The sequence below is a fragment of the Emys orbicularis genome, chromosome 17 (genome assembly GCF_028017835.1).
Source record: "Emys orbicularis isolate rEmyOrb1 chromosome 17, rEmyOrb1.hap1, whole genome shotgun sequence".
Classification (NCBI taxonomy): domain Eukaryota; kingdom Metazoa; phylum Chordata; order Testudines; family Emydidae; genus Emys; species Emys orbicularis.
Genome location: NC_088699.1, coordinates 6,444,310 through 6,468,315, shown reverse-complemented (window position 1 = coordinate 6,468,315; position 24,006 = coordinate 6,444,310). Strand labels below are relative to the sequence as shown.

Here is a 24,006-nt window from a genome sequence, read left to right as displayed (position 1 = left end):
GGATTGCAAAGTGAAGGGGAAGTGGGCCTGTCTTGCTCAAACTAAGCATGTAGCCATATGCTAATAGTCAGATCTTCAGCTGGGGTAAGATGTCATCGCTCCACAATCATGAGCTATGCACAATGTTAATTGTCCAAACTACATCACACAAGGATCTGCCCCGAAGGGTTCAATCCTGGCCCCATGGCATAACTCTGTTCCCATTTAAGTCCATAAGGCTTTTGCCATTAATGTCAATGGGAGCAGAGGCTAATGCTAATGCTTTGCATTTCAGAGCATCTTATAGTGAGTAAAGAACAAACAAACAGCCCCCACTCCAAAATCAAGTGCTCTTATTAATATATTTGTCCTGAAATATACAAAAGTTACAACTCATTTGGAGAGAGAAATTATTTTTAAACATACTGATCTGGGGGTCTTTCCCAAAGCCCGATGAAGTCAATAGCAGCCTTTCCAATGACTACAGTGCATTTGGATCAGTTCTATGGCACACAAGGTTTCAACAGAACCTAACAAAACTCTTTGCGAAATCAAATTTTGCACATTCTCCCTGACTGGCTTGAGCAGAAATAAGGGCTGCTGATGGGACACTCTGCACAGGGAGATTGTATAAGTCCAATAGAAACACAATAAAATTCTAAAACAAACAAAACCCTGAATAAGCAAATCCACTTTGCAATAACATAGGGAAAGCAGAATGCTGTAAGTCCCCAAAATAGTGCAGATCCGGTCATTTGAGGGTCTGTCCAAAATTTTTGATGCCTTTGATGACTTTATGCAAATTCTAAACTATCTTCCCGTTTCTAAATGTCAATGTTGCAAAGATCCCAGTCATCACAATGTGATGCCTTGATAACCCAGCTTTACAGAAAACAGTCAAGCAAAGTTGGGAACTTGACCCCCTTCTCCAACCTATTGACCCCAATGAAATGTGTGTGAACTTCAAAGACTAATCAGGACCATTTAAATGCTTACATTATTAAGCACAGGCTTCCTCCCCCCCACCCCCCCACACTCTCTTCTTTAGGGAAAGAACACCATGGAAATTAAATGCAAGCAACTACGCTAAAGATTGCATGGCGAAAAATTTCCTCATCAGAAAATGCCAAAGTTAAGGTCTCGGTGGCAGCAGACATGTGTGCTTTGCACACATCCCATTTTTTTCTCCCAACCCCCGGGTAACTGTGCATCTTAATATATTACTGTTTATGTTGTAAAATGTATACTGTAAAACTTACAGGACGTTCAATGCAGTCATAAAAAAACCCAGGATATCTAGTGTTACTGTTGGAACGTTCAGCATCTGCTTTTCCTGGCTTTTTTTTTTTTTTTTTTGTAATTTTAACTGTGCAATTTTAACACTGTATTTAACAGACTGAGTGGTAGTTTTTTGCTTTTTTCCCCATTTATTAAACATTTTGTTTGTCACTCCGAGAACACATTCAGAATATGACGGGGACTCTATTTAGATTCTCTGGGTCAGATCCTCAGCTAGCGTATGTCGTTGTAGTGCCATTGACTATAATCACGATCAACACCAACTCAGGATTTGGCCCTCTCTCCTCATGTAATCTGTCCTCTAAGGCTGCCCTTTTATCTACGATTTTAGTACAGTGTATGCGAAAGAAAAATGCCTGGAGTAAAATTTTCAAAGGTGCCTAGGTCCCATTTTCAAAAGCCTCTAAATCCAAGTGGGACTTAGGCACTTAAGAACTTAAATCACTTTTGAAAGTAGGATTTAGGTGCTTTAGAAATTTTTAATTTTTTTTATATGCATATGAAGGAAGGCAGGACCATGTACTGGGCTAGTCAGACTTTTCCTAGCAATGCAGGATATTTCATTGCGTCTGTTACACCTTCACTGACACTTCATAGGGCTTGTCTACACAAGCTATTCTGAAATAACCTGCCACAACAGGTCCTTGTGGCACCTTGGAGACTAACAAATGTATTTGGGCATAAGCTTTCGTGGGCTAGAGTCCACTTCATCAGATGCATGGAGTGGAAAATACAGGAGCCGGTATAAATAGATGAAAGGATGGGAGTTGCCTTACCAAGTGTGAGGTCAGTCTAACGAGACAATTCAATTGACAGCAGGATACCAAGGGAGGAAAAATAGTGATTCCTGATTTAACCCTTCCTGATTAACTCCATGTGTGAGCGCTCCTATTCCAGAATAAAAGTGCTTTCTTCCAAATTAACTTAATCAGGTTAATCTGTTTTGAATTCACACCCGACTTTATTCCAGATTAATTGGTACAGTTATAGACCAACCTTTAGAACATAAGCTCTTCGGGGCAGAGGCAGTGACTTTGTATGTGTTTGTACAGTCCCTAGCACAACATAGGCGCCAGTTTTGACTGGGGTCAAGGGATACTACTGCTATGCAGATATTACTAAATTAATAATAATTGCTTTTAATTTCTAGGATTTAGTTTGCGAATACTTTGAGAGCAATCTTGTAATGCTCCCTAAAAACAGGTCATCAAACCCACACTGCTTGTTTGCCTTCTATTCCTGCTCTCTAAGGCGAGCCTGCCATTTCCTTTTGTCTTTGAGTTTCCTAAAACCTCAAAACCACTGCGGGTCTGTTTCCTCATGCTGCAGTTACTTTCTTTTGTGGTGCACAGAGTGACCCAGAAAGAGGCCTCAACAGCAGCCCGCTCTGGCCCTGTTAGTTCAAGGGAAACGGCTCGTGCCAACCCGGTGTGTAAACGCAGGGTTTGATACCAGCCCACCCAATCTCCGCACATGGAGAGTGAACTGTTAAGTGAGCGATCCTAAATGCACGGCCCGGTTTGCTGCAGAATCTCTGTCACAAGGCTAGTGTGCCCTGCCCTAATCTGCAGCTTTTGTGTGTGTGTGTAAGTAATCCCTTTATAACGTGCTGTGACATGCAGAGCTCTCATAGCAGACGTTGTCTGCAAGGAGGCTGTCTTCCTGCAAAATAGCTCTGCTTTGAACTACTCCATTTCTGCATTCACATTTTTTGGCAAACGCATCAATTGAAAAAAAATGTCCTTACATCTCCCCGTCTATTCACTTCACAGCGAAGTTTTGGGGGGATGGTTTTTTTCAGGCTTAGCTCACGTACTCCTCTCACAAGCACATAGCATTGCCAACCCTCCAGGATTGTCCTGGAGACTCCAGGAATTACAGATTAACCTGTCATTAAAGATTGTCATGTGATGAAACCTCCAGGAATACATCCAACCACAATTGGCATCCCTACAAGCACAGTCTAGGAGTGCTTACCGCAGACACTTGTGAAGCACCAGAAATTGTTCGGCTCCCTCCCTGCTCCCATCCCCAGCCTCCATTTATAATTGTTTAGGAGACTTCCATCTTTGGGGGTTCAGTGTGCAGTGCATATCTGCTGATTTACTTTGAACATGGCTCTGCCTTGGCAGCTACACATCTGGTATCTTATTTAAAAATAAATAAATGAGCAGGCAAATCATTAACAGTCCCCTCACTGAATGCCTTAGTAAGTAAGTCCAGGCTCTGATTCTCTGCACTCCAGTACCTGATTAAGGCCTTGATCTTGCAAATAACTTATGCATATATTTACCTTTACCCAGGAGTAGGTCCACTGAGTTCATAAAGCTAAGTGTGTGCAGGCCTGAGGCCTCATTAGGTAAATTAGTTAAACTGATTAATTTAATAAAAAGACCTTGAAGCTTTGCAGACTTGAGCTCGCTCTCTGAACTCAGTGAGGTATGACTGACGATGACTTGTGTTAGTAAGGGAGGGTGGGATCAGGCCCTTAGACTATGCTCTGAAAATGGTCAGATTCTGACTATGAGCTATTAACAGACTGAACAACTGACCCCCTAAAACATTCACTGCTGTCTCTTTGGTGAAGACTCATAATCAAGTCGGTAAATTATCAGCTGTTGTCAATTCTTTGGATTATGAATAGCGGCCGCAGTATACTAGGTGCTGTCCAGGCATAACAAGGGGCAGTTCCTGTCTGAAAGAATTCACGTTCTAAGGGCTTGTCTGCATGAGAAAGTTGCGCTGATCTAACTTAGACTGATGAAAACCCCTGTGTGGGGAGACTTATTTAATTTGGAGTGGTTTATTTCAGTTTAGCTTAAACTGACTCCTAATCTAAACCAAAAAAAGAGCCTGGTTTGAGCTGAAATAGGTATCCGCACAGGAGTTTGCATCAGTTCAAATCAATTTAAAATTGCACCTTTAGTTAAATCTGTGTGCCTCTCTCATGTGGATGAGCCCTGAGACGTCTGTGGGGAAGGAGAGAGTGAGTTAATTAAATATGTTTTAACTATCCCCATTAGCCTCCAACCTGTGTTTTTGCCTCTTTGGACACTGAAATATTTATTCAACAACCAGGGGAGGTCTCAGGTTGAGGTGCTTGTCAAAAGGCGCTGCTGATGCACTTGTTTGGGAGCTTTGCAGATGGGTGAGGAAGGAGTTTGCTGCACTTGGGCATTTGCAAATGTTTATTTTGGATGGCGAACAGTTTGCAAATAAATATGCTGCTCGGCAGCTCTTCATTGCAGGTGACTGAGGACGTGTGGATTCAACCTTGCTGGTTTAGAGCAAACAATTAGGAAGATTCATACTTTTTTTTTTTTTTTTTAATTTAGTCAAGAACCTGTGTAGGTAGGAAGGAAGATCTTGTGGCTGAGGCATAGGGCTAGGAGTTTGGAGACTTGCGTTCTGTTCCAAGCTCTGCCATAGATTTCTTGCGTGAGCTTGGAACAGAACTGCTTGGGTGAACTGCTTCCCCACTCTGTGCTTCAGTTTATACCTCAGTCAATTCACAAGTTGTGGAGCTTGTCTGTATTGGGGACTTTTGTGCTGGTGTAGCTACACCAATGTAACTGCACCGGTGGAAGTCCCTTGTATTGATACACACTGCACAAGTCCAAAAAGTGACTTGCACAGGCTAAACTGCACCGGTGCAAGTGACCTTGTACATCAGTGCAACATGTCTACACTAGGAGTCTGTATTGGTACCCAAGTCCCCAGTGCAGGGAAGCCCTTAATGCTACACTTTTTTCTGTCGGAGCAATTTTTTATCAGGAAAGGCCTGTGTTTTACATCAGGCTTTTCGACTGAAAAATACTCGTGCTGAATATGGATTCAGAGGACTTCGGTAGCTCAGACAGAGATTTGGGGTCTATTATAGGGGTGGGTGGGTCAGGTTCTGGGGCCTGCATTGTGCAGGAGGTCAGACTAGATGATCATGATGGTCCCTTCTGACCTTAAAGTCTGTGAGTCTATGAGAAGTAAGGTGACCAGATAGCAACTGTGGAAAAAACGGGGTGGGGGATAATAGACACCTATATAAGAAAAAAGTCCCCAAAAATGGGACTGTCCCTTTAAAAAGGGACATATGGTCACCCTAATAAGAAGTGAGCAAGTGCCTGTGATATTCAGCTATAGAGTAGATCAGATCCTAAAGAAATCATTTTAAGCCACTTATGCTTAAAGGTAAAAGCCCTCCTCCTAGAGTGAGACCTTTATTTATGTATTTCAAAACTTTACATGCACAGATAATCAGCCCAACAGAACCTCTGATTTATGTGTGTCCCGAGGCTGGTTTGTGATATAACAAGCTCATTATTTTGACAGATTTGGGACTTTCCTTCCTAATGCCGTGTAAATGACTGGTAGCAACGTACACTTTCTTTGAAAGTACAAAATATTTTCTAAACTTGAGAGTCAGAACGCTGACACAACAGTAAGGTAGCCACTAAAATTACTGATTTATTCAGGCTACAATACCCATCCAGCTACTGGTTCCAGATGAAAAATTAGAATTACTCCTTCAGAACACTAACCACGATCTGTTAATTAATTTAGTGAATATTATCTGTAATCTGGTAATTCTACAAAAATATGTCTTTATTAAAAAGGACTACATAATTATTATTCTTGCAGAAGGTTAATACAGAGCATTAAGGGAGACCTAACAAATATTTCTATTAGTTTAGATCCTTATGAATGGAATTCCATTGTCTTTTAAAGATTTGAAGAATGTCTATGAGTTCTCTTTGTCCAGGTCTGGGTGAGAGAGTGCTTACAGACTGTTACAAAGGAATTCCCTGACAGGTTCTCATTCTCATTGATTTCACTAGGTTTTGGATCAGGCCCACAGTGAATTATTTTTCCCCCCTGAGAGACCAGTTTATGTCTAAGCCAAGGATTCACTCCAACCAGAATTAAAATGTGCAGGGCATTGACTTTCATTCTATTTGGGTGTTTCCCCACATCTCCGTCCACAATGATATTTCGATTGCGAGCTCTTTGGGCCCAGGACTGTCTGTCTGGTCTGTGTTTATACAGCACCTAACACAGTTGGGGTCCTGGTCCGTGACTGGGGATCCTAGCTGCTACCACGTACAAATAATACATAATACCAGCTCACGAGCCAAAGCCCAGCCCCAGAATACAGGCTGTGAAACTGAGTCTGGTCCCTAGTCCAAAGGCCACTGAAATCCATGCAAGTCTCTTCATTTACTTTAACAGGCTTTGGATGTGGCCCAAGGGGGAAAACAAACGTTCTCCTAGGCTATTGAACAGCTACCGAGCCACCATTTCCACCCATATCCTTTTATGGCAGGGTGATGGAAATGGCTGGAGGAAGGTGGTAATGTCTCCAAACTGCCCTGCACAGCTATGTCAGCTGAACTAGTCGGCAGTGCTCACCTTGTGTGCAACCCAAGCGTAGGCTCCCCAAATCGTCCCCATGTCCAGGCAATAGAACTGCTCCAGTTCTACTGCAGGCAGGTCCCTTTGCACCTGCAGAGGTGTGGCTTGGATCTACCCTCTAAAAGTGGCTTCCGTTGAAGCTATTAATGTATGGAGAGAGGCAATAAGCAGTGTAATAACAAATAACAGCATTGGGAGCCTGGATCTCCTGAGTTCTAATCCTAGCTCCGGCTTCCTCTATGCCGTGGGAAAGTCACCTGAACTCAAGCTTCAGTTTACCATCTGTAAAATGGGTGGATGGTAATGCCATAGTACTCCTCCAGGGTGTTGGCAGGACTAAGTGTTAACATTTGGATAGTACTTTGCAGAGGAGTGCTAAGCATTTTTCTTAGGGTGAGGGTCAGTTTACATACAAGACACAGAGTATTCATTCAACCACAATGTACCAGTTATTAGTATTATTTTAATCTGCGCAATTAGCCTTTTGATACATGGGGGTGGAGTGGGCAGAATCGTAGTTAGGATATTCACATTCTTAAAGGGACATCCTACTCTTTTAAACTATTTCTTCATGGTGGTTTTTGACCTACCAAGGGTTCATTTCCCTTGATCTCAGTGGAATAACCATCTCCAGGAAAAGCCAGTGTGAACTCAGGTGATTATCCTGGTTTATTGTGGAGCGTTTTCTGACCGTGCTTCTCAGCACACAGGAACTAGAGTGATGAGCCCTTTAAGAAGTGGTTGTGATAATAAGACTTCTACTGAAACCAGACAGTTCTGGGGGAGCTGCCACATTAAACAGGCTTTGGCTACAGAGAGACCCTGAGGTTAGCTTGGCTGCAAAGGCCCAGCATAGTTCAGGCTGTCTCCGAGTTTTTCACCAACCTCAAACCGGCTCTGAACAAACAGTACCATGGCAGACTCTCTTTCGTAGGCATGTAGTGACATTTGAAAACTGCAAGGGGGCAAACGCATCACAACAGAGTTGTTTGTTGTTTTTTAAATAAAAAACTCCCCTGAAATTAAATAATTGGAGATGTATCTTAACCCCTTGAAAACTCAGCATTTCGGAGGTGCATTTGTTCTTCACACTGTTTGGAATTTTGTCTCTTTACTGTATTTTTTTCACCTGTCTTCTGACTGCAAGGATCTTTGTACATACCTCTGTTGTTCATTCCCTTGCTGGTGGTTTGTTGCTCTTTATTTCCCTTGTCTTTGTCTTATTTTAAATGCATTTTGCTTTGTGAGAAGAGGACTGCTGCAGTTTGATGTTATGGGACATTCTAGATGAGCTATCAGTTGCAGTTTTCTTGATCTGCATCTTCTTGGACCTCTTTAACTTGCTTTGCTGTTTGGTTCTGATCAGGTCTGTAATTTCTCCCCACCTGTTTTTATTGGACTCTTTCTGCAAGGCGTTGCTTTTTCTTATCTTTGGGGCTTCTCTCTCATTTATCTATTAAATTGATTTTTGCATTTTCTGTCTCGTTGTCTGGTGCACTCAGCACATTTAATCATGTCAACAGCCTATTCATCTTCTAAAAGTCTGAATCTTATAAAGTTAGATGGTTAGTTAATTTTTGCAGTTCTACGTTGACTTGTGGGACAGGAAATGTTTCCTATCTGGGACCTGGTATGTAAATTTAGGTGCATGTTTTACCAACAACATTCACATGCCCCTTTCTGGAGAAATTTTGCACGTGCACCATTCAGCATTTATTTTGGGCTTAGTGATAAAGCTGTGAAAACTTTGGGCCAAGTTCACTGCTTGCATAAAAGGGCACAGCTCCATATATTTGTTGTACCCACTTACACCAATGCTGAATGTGTCCTGACATCCTTAGCAATAGACTCACCTGATGTCCTTGTTCTCTGGTAGTTTATACTTCAGTTAGATTCACTTTTCCATGATGTGTTGGTTTCTGATGTGAATACATTTCTGTCTAGCACTGTGTTTGGCTGCCCAGTTCAGTCTTTTGGGTTGCTTATTAGGTTGGTTCTGCCAGTAGAAATATCTGTGTGAGGGATTTTATTTTGAGTCTCATTTTTTGTATTGAAACTGACCTGATCCCAGGGATGCAGAGATATTGAATTATAAAGGCCAAGTTGAACTTTTATATTGTCTGTTTTGTGCTTATGAAAAAGAACTGAGCCTTGTGCTGCTATATTGTATGGGACTGATCGGGATGAGTAGATGATAGCGTGACATTTATTTACATAGATAAGAAATGGCTGGTGTGATGCCTGGTTGAGTTTAAATTATATGGCTTGGGATGAGAATTTATATTTGATGTATTAGGTGTTTTTTGTGGTCACACTGTTGTTTTAAATCAATCTAAGGAAGTTCAGATTTTTTTCTTAATATAGAATCAGAGCCTGAAGCCTTCATTCACTCTTCAATGGGAAGTTTGCCTAAATAAGCAATCAGTGAAAGATGTCAAGATTTGCATAGTGCCTTTGCTCCTATTGGTGACGTAAGGCCAAATTCTAGTCATATTCTTTAATGGGAATTTTGCCTGCATATGGACCTCAGCATTTGCTCTGTTTGTTACCATTCCAAAAAAGAAGATTTGCGTTGTTGAAGACTCATCTCCCCCCACAAACGCCGCCACCAAGGCCACATCTTGTGGCCTTTACTCAGTTTTTACTCAGTCAAAATTCCCATGGACTGCAATGGAAGTTAGATGGAATAAGGACTGAATGAGGACCTCTGGCTTTGGCCCTCTAGAAAGAACAATTTGTTTGCTTTCCTGTTGAATCTTTTCCCAAGGTTCTCCACTTTCTGTTTCTCGCTCTGTAAATTGTCAGGTCACGTATATCACTTGGGGTGGACTCCTCCTTTTCTGCTTGCTCCAGTGTTAGTGTGCAAGGAAACAGCATGGAAGGATTCAGGGCTTGGGCCATGTGGAATAGACAGAACGCTCATGATTTAGCCCTGGCATTAGGGCTCTACTCTCTGAGCATATGGCGCCCATAAGACACTTGCTTTTTATGCTGGAGCATATTTTATCCCAGCTCACCTTTCAGGGACATTTAAAAATAACTGAGGTCTACAGCAGGCCAGGGAAGCAAAGAGGCCTTTGAAAGATCTGAACAAAAGAAAAAGGGTTGAGGGAACACATGTTTAAGAAGTGAAGCAGGCAACAGGTGATGCTTTTTTTGTAGCACTTAAATATGGACTATAAAAACCTCGAGTGGCAATGTGTGGTTTATGTGCACTGGCAACAATGCCCTGTGCTGTTGTTTGGGGCATGAGGGTTCAGATCAGAGTCAATTCACTGAAACTAAAACCTTCACAAAAATCATAGACTCCTAGAAATGTAGGGCCGAAAGGGACCTCGAGAGGTCATTCCATCCAGCCCCTTGTGCTGAAGGCAGGACCAAGTAAACCTACCTCATCCCTGACGGGCATTTGTCCCACCTGTTCTTAAAAACCTCCAATGACAGGGATTCCACAACCTCCCTTGAAAAACTATTGCAGAGCTTAACTACCCTTAGAGTTAGAAAGCTTTGCCTGATAACTAACCTAAATCTCCCTTGTTGCAAATTAAGCCCATTACTTCTTGTCCTACCTTCAGTGGACATGGTGAACAATTGATCACAGTCCTTTTTATAACAGCCTTTAACATATTTGAAGACTGTTATCAGGTCCTCCCTCCGTCATCTTTTCCCAAGATTTTTTTGTTGCTCTCCTCTGGACTCTCTCCAATTTGTCCTCATCTTTCCTAAAGTGTGGTGCATGCAATTGGACAAAGTACTTCAGCTGAAGCCTCATCAGTGCCAAGCAGAGCGGGACAATGACCTCCTGTGTCTTACATACAATACTCCTGCTAATACACCCCAGAATCATATTAGCCTTTTTTGCAACTGTATCATTGTTGACGCATATTCAATTTGTGATCTGCTATAATCCCCAGATCCTTTTCAGCAGTACTACTGCCTAGCCAGTTATTCTTCATTTAGTATTTGTGCATTTGATTTTTTCCCCTTCCTAAATGAAGTACTTTGCACTTATTTTTATTGAATTTCATCTTGTTGATTTCAGACCAATTCTCCAATTTCTCAGTCTTTTTTAATTCTAATCCTGTCCTCCAAAGTGTTTGCAACCCCTCTCAGCTTGGTGTCATCTGCAAATTTTATAAGTGTATTCTCCATTCCAGGTCCATTAGACCCGAAACTTTATCAAAGAAGAAAATTAGGTTGGTATGGCATGAGATCTTCTTGACAAATATATGCTGGCTATTCCTTATAGCCCCATAATCCTCTAGGTGCTTACAAACTGATTGTTTAATAATTTGTTCCAGTATCTTTCCTGGTATCAAAATTAGGCTGAGTGGTGCATAATTCCTAGGGTCCTCTTTGTTCCCCTTTTTAAAGATGGATACTATGTTTGCCCTTCTGCAGTCCTCTGGGACCACACCCATCCTTCATGAGTTCTCAAAGATAATTGCTAACACTTCCAAGATTGTTTCAGCTGGTTCCTGAGGTACCCCAGGATGAATTTCATCAGTTCCTGCCGACTTAACTACATCTAACGTCTCTAAATATTCTTTAACCTGTTCTTCCCCTACTTTAGTGTGCATTCCTTCCCCGTTGTGGTTAATATTAATAGTGCTGAGTATCTGTCTCCATTATCTTTTTTTAGTGAAGACTGAAGCAAAGTAAGCATTTGATGTCATCAGTTATTAGCTCTCCTTCCTAGCTAAATAGAGGACTTACACTTTCCTTCTTCATCTTCTTGCTCCTAATATATTTAAAGAACCTCTTCTTTATTGCTTTTTATGTCCCTTGCTAGGTGTACCTCAGTTTGTGCCTTAGCTTTCTGATTTTGTCCCTATATGCTTGTGCTTTTTTTTTTTTTTAACTTAGCAATTTGTCCATGGTTTCCCTTTTGAAGAATTCGTTTTTGATTTTCATGTAATTAAAAAGCCCCTTTAGTGAGTAGAATTGAGAGCTGGTTTAGTTTGTTTTAGGGATGTTTTTATTTATTTATTTAAAATCTGAACAGAGAGTTTTCTCTAAACACTTCGCTTAGGCATATTTCAGGTCTGCAGGGTCAAGATCAGCAGAGACTATCCCAAAGTGAATGATATTTAATTTCCAGTTGGTTATGTGGCGGGTTGAAATAGATTGCTTTTACTATAACTGCATCTGGCTCATATTCTGAGTGGCATACCTGGGCATCTTGGGGGAACCAAGATTCATAATGGGCTGGATGCTAGGAGGTGCGAGAACTGCTGAGTACCCTCATGAACTCATTAATAGCTTGGCAAATCAGCATTTCTCAAGATGCTCTTGATACCCTGCAGAATCGGGTGTTGTAAAAGCTGCACTAGTAGCTGATCGGTAAAATTAGGACTTGAGACAGCAACCCCAGAAGAGGTCAAGCACTGCCTGATATTTTGGTGATTGGTTTTCTTTGATCATTTTTCAATAAATGCTGGTAAGCTCACTTAAATGAGCAGCTCCCCAAAGTGACCAATTTCACTTTCCTGCACCATAAATATTCATAAATGACTTGCATCGAGTGCTTTAAAAAAAAAAAAAAGCATGAAAGCCATTCCCAAGTGTGTCACGCTCCGTGCATCCAAAGTAATTAAGCAGAGGATGACAAACACCCTGTTTGTCCAGCAAATATGCAGGCTAAAGATGGACTAAGTTGAAGTTCATCACCTGGAGAGCTGCCCCTAGACCCTTCCCAGTTACTTCCAAACCTGGAGGCCACCAACTTTTTATCACTCGTGGGAGGGACTCAGATTAGGAAGAGAGAGAGAGGCATAAATGCTGACTTTCTCTTGGGATATGCTAAATTTGGTGCAGAGCTGTGGCCCATTTTTTGTGGTCTGTGCTGGACCCTCTCTGATTTGTTTAGACACCGTTTTTCTTTATGCACAAATGAAAAGGGTCATTTTTATTACATACCTGTTTGAGGCCCAACTTAACGGACAGAACCATTGAAGAACAAGTCCCTCCTTTGCTCTAATGCTCAAAGAGAATAGAAGGAAGAAAGAAATAGAAAATACATTAAAATGAAAGATTTGACATTAATTGCATGATCCCCAGGGACCAACCATAAAATTATGCAGCTTTTACGCAGTTATTTACTATTCAATATAAAAAGGGCAATTGCCATGACAACCCTGCATCACATGATACATGATACCTTGGAGAAACAGCAAGCGCTGTTAAATCAACTCCCAAAATGTCATGTGAAAGTTAATACATGTTACAATGAGTTGAGGGAGAGTTTGCATTACCGCGAGCAGGCCCCGTGCATACCTAAGCTCTCACTCGAAGGGCCCAATCCTACAAAGTGCCAAACACCTTCAAGCCTTGGTGCTGATGCTACTCAGCATCTTGCAGGGTTAGGCCCCAAAGCAATGTTTTCCTAGAGAAAAGAAAATGAATGGAGCAAATGATGCCATTTGTTTTTTGCCAATTGTTGCTTTTGATTAGAGAATACAAGAAAAAGATTATTTAATTGAGCCACATTAAAGTTTAAATTCCAGCTGCCAACCATGTGATCAGTGAATGGGAGGGGGGGGAAAAAGACATTTGCTTAAGCTCCTATTGTTTTTAGGAGTCGAAATAAGGCTTTGTCATGAAAGGCTCATGGAATGCTAGGCTGGGAGACTATAAAATTGATGAGACTCTTGATACGTGTGTATAAAATGTCCACTTTAGCACACAGCTTAAGCACTGGCACAAAGGGAGTGTGACTCAACAGCTCTGTGTGTGTGTGTGTATGTGTGTGTGTGAAAAATGACTGTCTTTGAAGAAAATGGCTGTAAAATATTGCCCAAATGATAGAGAAGTTATTGGGATTGTGACCAACTTTGAGCATGAGTCCACAATTCAGGAAAGTTTTTCTGTTGCCAACGGTAATATTTCTCATTCTGAAGAACACAAGTCACTGTATACCACGTTCACCCCTCATGGCAATGGACTTATACCGGGGAGGTAATTGTCCCTATATGCTTTATTAAAAGATACGAATGTGATATACGTACCTGTAAAACTCTCTTAATAAGAGGGCCTGACCCTGGTTTCACTAAAGGGCCAGCATGTGCATGCTGAGTCAGCCATTTTGTTTTCTGAAAGAATGGTGTATCTGAGACTGTGCCTCAATCTGCCTTTTCCTGGTTTTCCAAGCAACCGTGGATGTTGCAGTGATGGGGACCATACAAGTCCCTATATAAATAGACAGTATATTATATTAGTGACTAAAATGACCTGTAAGAATTGACAGCTCAATGTTTAGAATTTAAGTGCCTAGTTCGGCAACTGTAAGTAGGATTTTCAAGATCACCTAAGTGACTCTCTCTTAATAGGTCTAAAAAAGCACCTATTCACTTACGTAGATCTCTTTGAAAATCCCACCCAAAATCTTCTAGATTTCAGGCACCTAAATAAAAATGACTTGATTTTTCACAGATGCTGAGCAAATGAGGCACCCGTTAACCTCACTGAGAACTGTGGCTACATAATCAGGCTAATATCAGATATCCAAATATGGCTTTAGTTATCTCACTTTAGTTAACCTGATTTTGAATTTTTTAAAAATAAGATAATAGTACAATAAATACAGCTTAGCTCTGAACCTTCTAGGTAAGACTATATACCATGGACGCTGGATTGTGCTTCCTCGTGGACAAATGGCTAACAAGATCAACAGCACGTTTAATTCAGAGTGATAGCAACCAATCTACTCGAGATAAGAGTAAAATCCAGTATTTGTATAGCGAGACCTTTACAGTTAGTAGCATAGCATGTTGGAATGCTAGTTAAGAAGTGCTGTTTTTCAACTTGCTGTACTAATGTTTTATTCATATAGACTTATAAATATTTGTCTCACCAGTGTATTTTTAACCATTCCAGACAATAATGTAAACACACTTTTGCTGTTGTTGTTGGGAACTAACTAATATTTCAGTTAATGATATACTGAATAATGATCTGCAAAGATAATTTTCAAAAATCTACATTATAATGTTTTACATTTTACAAACATTAATTTCACAACCTACTTAAGAGAAGGAAAATATTAAAAGATCATTTCAGTATTATCATCCCCTATTGGGAAAATTAAGGTACAGAACTCTTAAGTGAATTGCCCAAGGATTCCGCCTGTAAAAGTCCTGACTCTATCAATGCTTCTGATATGCATCCTGCATAATATGTCATATGCTCTATCTTATCAATTCAATTATTTCTTATTCTTTAGGTTAGTATTTCCACTGATATTGGTCAGAAGTAGCATTTTTTTTACATTTGTTTTGAGCATTTTTAGACAATGACACAAGACTGTATTTTCAACAGCAGCTGCTAATATCATGGTCTGAGTTGTAGGTACCTAAGGGATTGTCCATACAAACAGTTAGATTTACACCCTAGCATGTCATGAACGATCTCGCACTAGCCTGCTGTGCACCAGCGGTCTGTGTGGACTCTGCTACGATGCACTAAAAGTGCCGTAGTGCACTTTGATCTACCCCGCTTTGAAACAGGAACAGATCAAATCACATTACAGTATTTTTAGGGCATCGTAGCCGAGTCCACACAGACAGTAGGTGCACAGCAGGCTAGGGCAAGGTAGATTTGCACCCAGCTTGCCACGTGCTAACTGCTTATAGAGGCAGGCCCTACGTTTTCACGTGCACAGTTTTTCATGCTTAAGTTTTTTTAGGGGGTGGTGCACATAAAACCTAAATCAAATATAAGTAAGGAATATTTGTGTGTGCAAATACAACCTGCATGCACAACTCCATGCTTTTGTACATGCAAAACTTTTTGATGAGGAAAAAAATTATGCATCCAAAAACGCACGCATGCACAGCTTCAGAGGAGGGGCTGAGGAAATGTTGGCAGTGTCAGAAGGGTAATGATGGATTTTCCTTTTTTTTTTTTTTTTTGGTCTCTAATTGGAACTGCTGACTATTCTACCTCACTGTGTCATATCCTGTTTATGGTTGGCTTCCTGTAACCACAAGAGGCATCAGTTGGTAATTTGGCATGTCAGAACAAAATCTCAGGCTTTAAAACATTTGACTGACATGGATACAGGGCCGGTGCTACCATTAAGGCAAACTAGGCGGTTGCCTAGGGCGCCAAGATTTGGGGGCGCCAAAAAGCGGTGCCCCCAATTTTTTTTTTTTTTTTTTTTTTTTACAGCGTTCCTGGGCTGGGCTGCCGGTGGCGCACAGCTCAGACTCCCTCTCTCAGCGCAGCGGTGGCTCCACTTCTCCCGCCTCCCAGGCTTGCAGCACCAATCAGCTGTTTGACGCCGCAAGCCTGGGAGGGGAGGAGAATTAGAGCGGGGGCAGCGTGCTCGGGGAGGAGGCGGAGCAGAGGTGAGCTGGGGTGGGGAGCTGCTGCACAGCTGCCGGGGGGGTGGGAAGCTGCCACGGGGGAGGGGGGGTGCCTCAGGGCGGGGGGGAGCTGCCGCAGGGCTCCCCTCCCCAGCTCACCTCTGCTATGCCCCCTCCCCGAGCACGCCGTCGCTGCTCCGCTTCTCCCGCTTCCCAGGCTTGTGGCGCCAATCAGCTGTTTGGCGCCGCAAGCCTGGGAGGGGAGGAGAATTAGAGCGGAGGCGGCGTGCTGGGGAGGAGGCGGAGCAGAGGTGAGCTGGGGTGGGGAGCTGCCGCATGGCTCCCAGGGGAGGGGGCGCCTCAGGGCGGAGGGGAGGGGCGGGGAGCTGCTGCAGGGCTGGGAGCGGGGGCCCGCAAGGTGGAAGTTTCACCTAGGGCGCAAATCTTCCTTGCACCGGCCCTGCATGGATACCATGAGTGTTATAAAGGAATAAGGGGCATAAGGCCAAATCAGACCTCTCAACTGGCTGAGCATTCAGCACCTTGTAAATTCTTGTTGGATTCTAGCGTCATGTAGATACTGGGGACTGGTAAAGATGTAATAGACTGGTTTAAAATATGTCTGCTTTCAAGGGGGAGGGTTAACTGAATTCACATTCTGGTGAGACAATCATTCACTTAAACTCCTGCTTCTCTACCAGTACCTTATAATTCAATGTGAAGCACCTCTGTAATCACACAGGATACCTTGCTGCATAACATGTGAGATGGTATTTAATAAATGTGCTTACAGCGAGAGTTATGAGTGAACGTATTTTTCAGTGGAACCATAATAAAAAAAGAGAGAGCAAGAGAATGAAAAGGCATTTCTTTTTACCCTCAGCTTGTTGGCAAACACAAATGGCAGTTTTTGCAGGTGTAATTTGTCCTTTGGCCATGGGAAAAACTGCTTTTTTTTAATGTTATTATCAAGAAAATGGCACATTTCCCTTCTGTGCTGTTGGATTTTTGTGCTTTTCTGCTATCTGCTGAAAGCTGTTCCTCATTCCTGTCCATGGCCACAGACTAAATCACGTTAACCGCCACCCTCTGCATTTCTCATGTATATTCATCACACTTCATGTAAAGGGATCACCATTCTGCTTTGATCTGGCAAATCTAAAGCTGTTTCCTTTCCTGGTCTGTGCACTGTAAGGTCTCTGAGCAGTGGTGAATTTTCAGATTGGTGCAGCAAGGGACAAAAATACAAAACCTCGTAAGTGAGATGGGGCAGCTTAAGCAATAATGGAGTCTGAGTTCCGAAATGAACTTCTGGATGTGTTTACAGTCACAACAGTATCCTTCAGAGTCTCTGTAAAGTATCCTTCTCTGGTCAAACTCTGAATGCTCCATCAGGGTCTACAACCGAGTAATACTGGCTTTAGCTGTTGCCTTGGCTCTGTTCTAGTTAGGTTCAAGCAGGGTATTGAAGCATGCATTATAGGAGAGGTAGCATGGCCTAGAGGATAAGGCACTGGAGTGGGAGTCAGGAGCTTTAGGGTTGGCTTTTCAAAGGAGCCCCAAATGTAATGGGAGTTGGGTCCCTAGTTTTTTTTCCCCTTTGAAAAATCCCAGTTTCAAGTTCTATTCCTGGTTCTGCCACTGACCTACTGTGTGATATGAGCAAGTCACTTCGCCCCTTTGTGCCGTTAGAAACAGGAATTATTTCAGAGTCGTTCTATGGCCTGTGTTAGCCTGGAGGTTGGACTAGATGATCATAATGGTCCCTTCGGGCCTTGGGCTCTATGGAGCTGTAAAATGAGGATAATGAAGCTTGAATTGAACTGAACACTCTTGGTTTGGGGAAAGTTCAGATCTAAACTGGATTTTGCAGTGTGGGCTCCTCTCTGATGACTAATAACTAAAAACCTCCTCTTCATGAAAGCCTCAGCTCTCTGCCCATGCTTCTCTATGGATTTGTGCTTCCACTGGTTGATTCCTGAAGGGACAGCAAAAACTACAAACCAAACACTAAGCTGACCCTCTCACATCTAAGCCCTGCAACATAGCAGCAAAACGGTTAAGAGAAACGATGCAAAGCTGATAAAATGCCAAAAATTCCTCATTCTTCTGCGAGGGGGAGAGGGAAGGTTGTCTGGAAAATGTCAACAATAAAAATTACATTTAAATGGTATATGATGCAGCCAGCTACTGTGGGCAGAGTTATGTGCAGCCAGATGAGGAGACTTTTAAGTCCCATACGGTACCTGCTGCTTTGTCTGAAACGCAGAATATGCTTCTGGTGGGTTGGTTTTTTTTTTTTTTGGCTGAATGTGTCAGTACTGAAGGGCACAAAGTCTGAAAGTTTTGCTAACCAAACCAGCAGATTCCGAAGGGAGTGGAACCAGCATCTTTTGCCTCTCCATATAAAACAGGCCAGATCCTTGCCATTCACAGGCAGCTTTGGGCACCAGTGTTTGTGGCAAGGAATACGGATTTTGAAAAGACAGGGTGGGAGTGGGGGTGGGGGTGGGGACTCGCTCTCCCATTAGAGATGAATGGGCCCCTGGGACAATGATAGAGAATGTAATGGGGGAAAGAATAGTTAGGGGGAATAAGCCTTGCACCAAGACGACAGGCAAGGTGTGGGGGGGGAAGGGGTAATAAAGGAGAAAACAGAGGAGGGATGTTTTGGCACTAAAGGCAGCAACCAATATAGACCTTTATTTGTAACGTGAGTAACTATAGTGCTTGTGAAGGGCTGATAACGCTGGGCTGCGGCAAGCTGCTGAGCTAGCTTCCCCAGGCACGTTTGTCAAGACAGCTCAAACCTTGACAGGCCAGGGATTCCCCCTACAGCTCTGTTAATACACCTCGGTCCTGGTCTGTAGCCCCCATGTTTCCCTGGTCCTTAGCTCCACAGGCAGTTTCACTGATACGCCACAGTCCTGGATGTTGTTAAGTACAGTCATGTATTTCTAAAGCCTGTTTCTGGACTGCCCACCAACCTGTTATATTTATTTTTCTCGGAAATCAAAGCACACAGCTGGAGCTGTTGAGTAATATTTTATTGCATTATTGACGCCCCTTGAACGGTTCTGACTACTTTTAACAAACTTGCCATGTTTTTATTTGCTGTTCAGATTATTCTTAATTCAATGCATAAATACCAGCCGAGACTGCACATTGTGAAAGCAGATGAAAACAACGCCTTTGGGTCCAAGAACACAGCGTTCTGCACACATGTGTTTCCAGAGACATCCTTTATCTCGGTGACCTCCTATCAGAATCACAAGGTATGGTGCTTTGCAGCAAAAGGGGCTTTAGCTTTGTTAGGGGAGGGTAATTTTTGCAGCTCTGAACGGATGGGAACAGGCACAGTATTACCGTTCTAGGCACTGCTTTTGAGGAACCGTGTTTAATGATGCAATTGTGCAGCAGGAAATGTCCAAGCGTAGCGATTGGATAGCAAGACTGGAGAGGCAAAGGAGGCAGCTAAGGAGATGCATGAAAAATGTACTGTGTAAAAATATCTTGGCAATCTCCACTCGTATAGAACCAATGAAGCTGAGAGCTCATAAACTCTCAAATGTCACTCACAACAGCAAGCAAAGCTAATAATGACTAGTAAAGCTGGCTCATAAATCTACAGTGAAAAGTAATTACAATATATATATTTAGTGAGACACACAAGGAATGTGACCATAAAAGTGCAGCTCAGAGCCTGACTTGTGGTTAGGACATGAGGGAAGGTGGGTTGGTGTGTGCGTGTTTTGTTTTTTGGGGAATATAAAATTCTAAGGGCTCAGTTCAGCTGCACGTAATGGATTATCATATATTGGGAGGGGCTAGAGCAGGAGGGGAGTGACAAAATTTGGTGTGGTCCCATCTGAAACAGGGAGAAGTGGAAGGTTCCAAACAACATATGAAGAGAAGAGAAGAGAGCTGATTGGAGAAAAGAGAGAGGAATGTGACCAATTACTTAATACACATACTTTTCTTCCGTCTCCTCCTCTTCCCTCCCCCCCGCATTTAGCCCTTAGAGAAGATGTCAGTGTAAGCTGAAGCTGTCCAGAGGTGGCCAGAGCAGGGGGATCATATTCTTACACAAACGACCCTGTCATTCCCAGCATGTTAGTTCAAACAGGTTTTCCTGCAGCGCCAGGAATGCGCATCGAATGGGGCTTGTTGCTTTTGTAACTTGGGCGGAGGCGGTGCTTATGGGGGAAGAACACTGGGGAAGATGCGTGATTGGTTATCTGAGGCCGTCTCCTCTCCCAACGAGGCCAACAAAAGAAAGGGGGAGGAGGCAACAGATTTTGAGACTTAAGGAGCATTGTAATCCCCAGGCCGGATAGACAACAGGGCAGCCGGTCAGCTGCCACCTTCCCATAGCTCTCAGTAGTAGCCCAGTGTATGCAGGAGCAAGAGCGGGGGATGGGGACTTCGGGCTCTTAGGTTCTATTCGTAGCTCTGCTAGTGATTTGCTGCTTCTATACTATAATTTCCCTATCTGTAAAATAGAGGTGAGGACACTTGTCTACCTCTAGGGATGTATTAGGCTTAACTGAGTTTTGTTAAAGGCCTGCCTGTGTCACTGAATGTAATAGGTAGTCTCTTGGTCTATCCAAGGCCGTGATCAAGTGTCTTGATGTTTTGGTCTTTTGGCCTCGAGATGAAAACCTTGCCTTTGTTTCTGGGACCTTGAAGTGAAAAAAATTCTCTAAGTTATATCTGCACTGTATGTCAAGTTATAGACTCCTCATACAAAAGTAGATTGCCCCAAACACATGTGAAATTCCTGCCCATCTCTGGTCTGTTTAAATCTTTTTCTCATCTGAGTAGGAGTCAGGTTTATTTTGCCATTTGAAGGCCGGAATCCTATGCAGTTACTGAGGCAGGGCGAAGAATCACAATGGAAACAGGGCTCTGTGTGTCAAAGTAAAACAGGCAAAAGAGAGCCTTAGCGGAACGCTAATATGGATCCTAGTTACAAACTTGGGACTGTAAATGTAAAATGACCAATAGCCCAAACATGGTTAACCAGAAAGGCACTGAAGAGCTCGTTTAATAGCTACTCATAATATTTTACGTCAATAGCGCCTTTCCTCCTGAAGAAGCCCTATGTGCTTCATAAACGTTATACTTACAATATAACTGACATGCAGCCACTTCTTGGGGGGAGGCTGGTAGCTAACAGATGTACAGCACACAACATAGTGATGTGGCTGGGGGTAAAGTCACCAGGACAAACCACTACTGTTAGGGATCTTTATGGCCAGATTTTCAAAAGAATTCAGCTTATCGCAGCTGCAGAGAGCTGAGCCCTTCATGTTGGTGTCTAAAGGGGAGCGGAGCTCTTTTGAAAATCTGACCTTCACCGCCCATGTGACGAGCTTTGTTCATGTCACCTCTGAAATGTCATGACAGAGCAAAACAAATGGAACTCCATGTGCCTACCTCAAAGGCTAAAGGGCTACCTGGCACTGCCTGGATTTTAACCTGATGCCCCCCAGACCGAGGTAGTGCAGACCTGCTGCACAGCTAGTGGAGCAGCATGAGCTAGAGGACGAGGAGCCAGCGACTCCTGTGATCTAATCTCCGCGCTGCCATCGACTCAGTGTGTGGCCTTGAGCAAATCACCACCTCACAGTGCTAAATACATAATAAGTTCTTCATTAGAAAACCATCCTTTCTGGCATTGATAATGAAACCCCCAGAACCACAGGAATTGCACATCATCTTTAAAAGGTCTGTTTTCCAGATTTCAGCCAATTGCCAAACTCCTTGGCTCAAGAAATATTCAGCCAGCCGGAGGTGCACTTATTAATAACGGCAGCTTCTCTGAAAGAGAATCGAGAGCTTGATTTCATAGTTGAATATGAAGTTGAAATGAGCATCATGCTACTGGGTAAAATCCCCAGCTCCACCCCGCACGCACACCGGTCTAGGCAGTAGAGCTCTCCGGGTATATTTACTCCAAACTTCCCTTTTGGGGCAGATGCAGGCAGGATGGAATCCTGGTTCTGTTTAAGTCAGTGGCAATACTCCTATCCACTTCAGTGGGGCTAGGGTTTCACCCTACGTGCCAAAGATTTTGCATTGAAGTGGGGGGGAAATTTCAACCCCAAAGCATTAATATTCGAGCTCCCATATATCTCTACCTAACAGTCATCTCAAATTTCTTTGAAGAAAAAGAATAGCAGGAACACAATGGAAATTATTATTTCTGCTGCCAAAAGGAGCTTGTTTAAAAATGTGTTGTGACTGCAGCAGAATCGAGTCAGGCTGTATGTTACAGCATCAAAGAAATTAAATTAAGGCTTACGTGGCTTCATGTTGGTCTGTGGGTAGGGAGGCAGGCAAGGCCTTAAGCGTCTTGTGGTTCCTCGGATGATTGTTAGGCTACCACAGAATCCACTAGTGAATCAAAGCGGGGGGAAAAGAGAGCACTGACTCCATCTAAAATGGAGCCAACAACATCAACGCCAGGCTCCGTTTACAGTCTGCACAGAGTAGATCCTGACAGCTGTTGAAAGTGGCATCCGATGTTGGCTACATTCACGTATTGACGCATCCCTTCTTTGATTACAAATACCAGCAGATCCATTATGATGGGGGAGAGAAGCTCTTTTATAATCTTCATTCTGTTGGGTAAGGGATATTGTTAAAGCGTTATTGAAAGTACAGATGCTAATTAGAGCAGCATTTTTGGAAATAAGAGCCAAATGGTGGATGGTACAGGTACTTGCCAGAAAACCCTTAGCCAGCTCCCACTCGCCCCTGCCTGCTAAGGTGGCTATCTGGATTCTGCCCCATGTCAGACTGAGAGTACATTGTAGGAGTGACTGGAGTTCAGGGCCATAGTATATGTGTACACTCCCTTCAAACCATCAATAGCCTTTGCAGATTACCACTCCCTCCGCATGGAAATTATTCATATTTTCATTTGCAATCAAATGCATGAGGAGACGAGGTTGAGTGTTGCTCTTGTGTTACCATAACAGCACATTAACGCAGGGCTGTCTGTCTGTCTATGGTATTTCTTAGACTTGTATAAAGTTGGTATGAAATGGGGGGGGGTAATGTGTGTGTTGGGGGTGCACGTACACACCCTTTGGGACGAGATGCCTTATGTCCACTTCCAGAGCTCCTGGGTCAGTATTCTGATATTTAAAATAATTACCACCAAATTATTTTATATCAGTTTTCAGTGGGCGGGAAGCAGAGGAAGAGCACAGAATTGTTACTATGTGTTTGGAGGAGATGAGGGGAAGGGGCCTGGAAGAGATGAGGCTAGGCATGCTGCATCAGAGAAAGCAACCCTTGACAACAGTTATTTTCCAAAGGTTGGTTCCTTTCACCTGAGCGCATCACGAAGATTCCACCACAGTGGCCTATCGTTGTCATAACATTAGAGATGTACATTGGGTTTGACAAACACAGCCATAAAGAGGGGCTCTTCCCCAAGGAGCTGCTAATGTTCACCAGTAGAAGGCAAAAACTGAAGGATCAGGCACAAGAATGGTGTGGCTTAAGAAATTACTTTTAAAGGAGGGACTTGGAAGAGGTCACCTTTGAAGGCCACCACTATGAGCTTCAGGGTGAACAGCAGGAAGAAACAAAGGGTGCACAAAAGCAAGAGAATTGAGAGAAGATTAGAGCAGGGGCGGGGAGAGTAAATGAATGCAGAGATTTAGGCAGGTGAGGGGACTGTGGGGAAACTTGATGAGGCAACTGAACTTTATTACCAGAGGGGAAAGTCAGGAGACAGCCAGAGAATCCAAGAACATAGATGAGGGGAAGCAGAAAAATTAAAGGACTGTGGGGAAAAATCCTCATAAGATTCAAGTGTTCTGTGTGGGGGCGGGGAAGAGGAGGAAATATAGAAAGACCAACTAGCAAGTGTAAACTGCAAGCCCTAATGCGAGTGAGGACATCACTGATGAAAGCTTTATAGCCTTGTAATTCACAGTTGTTTAGCATTCAGTCAATATTTCTTAGATATTTTTATTTCCTTGGTATCTTGTTACATGTG

At 42.9% G+C, this 24,006-nt stretch overlaps 1 protein-coding gene across 1 annotated transcript in view; it reads left to right on the top strand.

The window, feature by feature from the left end:
• TBX4 (T-box transcription factor 4) overlaps positions 1–24,006 on the top strand; it is a 57,405-nt gene that overhangs the window by 27,373 nt on the left and 6,026 nt on the right. The window contains exon 6 of the mRNA XM_065418381.1: positions 19,112–19,264. Within this exon, the coding sequence (XP_065274453.1) occupies positions 19,112–19,264 (153 nt within the window). The remainder of the gene's footprint in view (positions 1–19,111; positions 19,265–24,006) is intronic.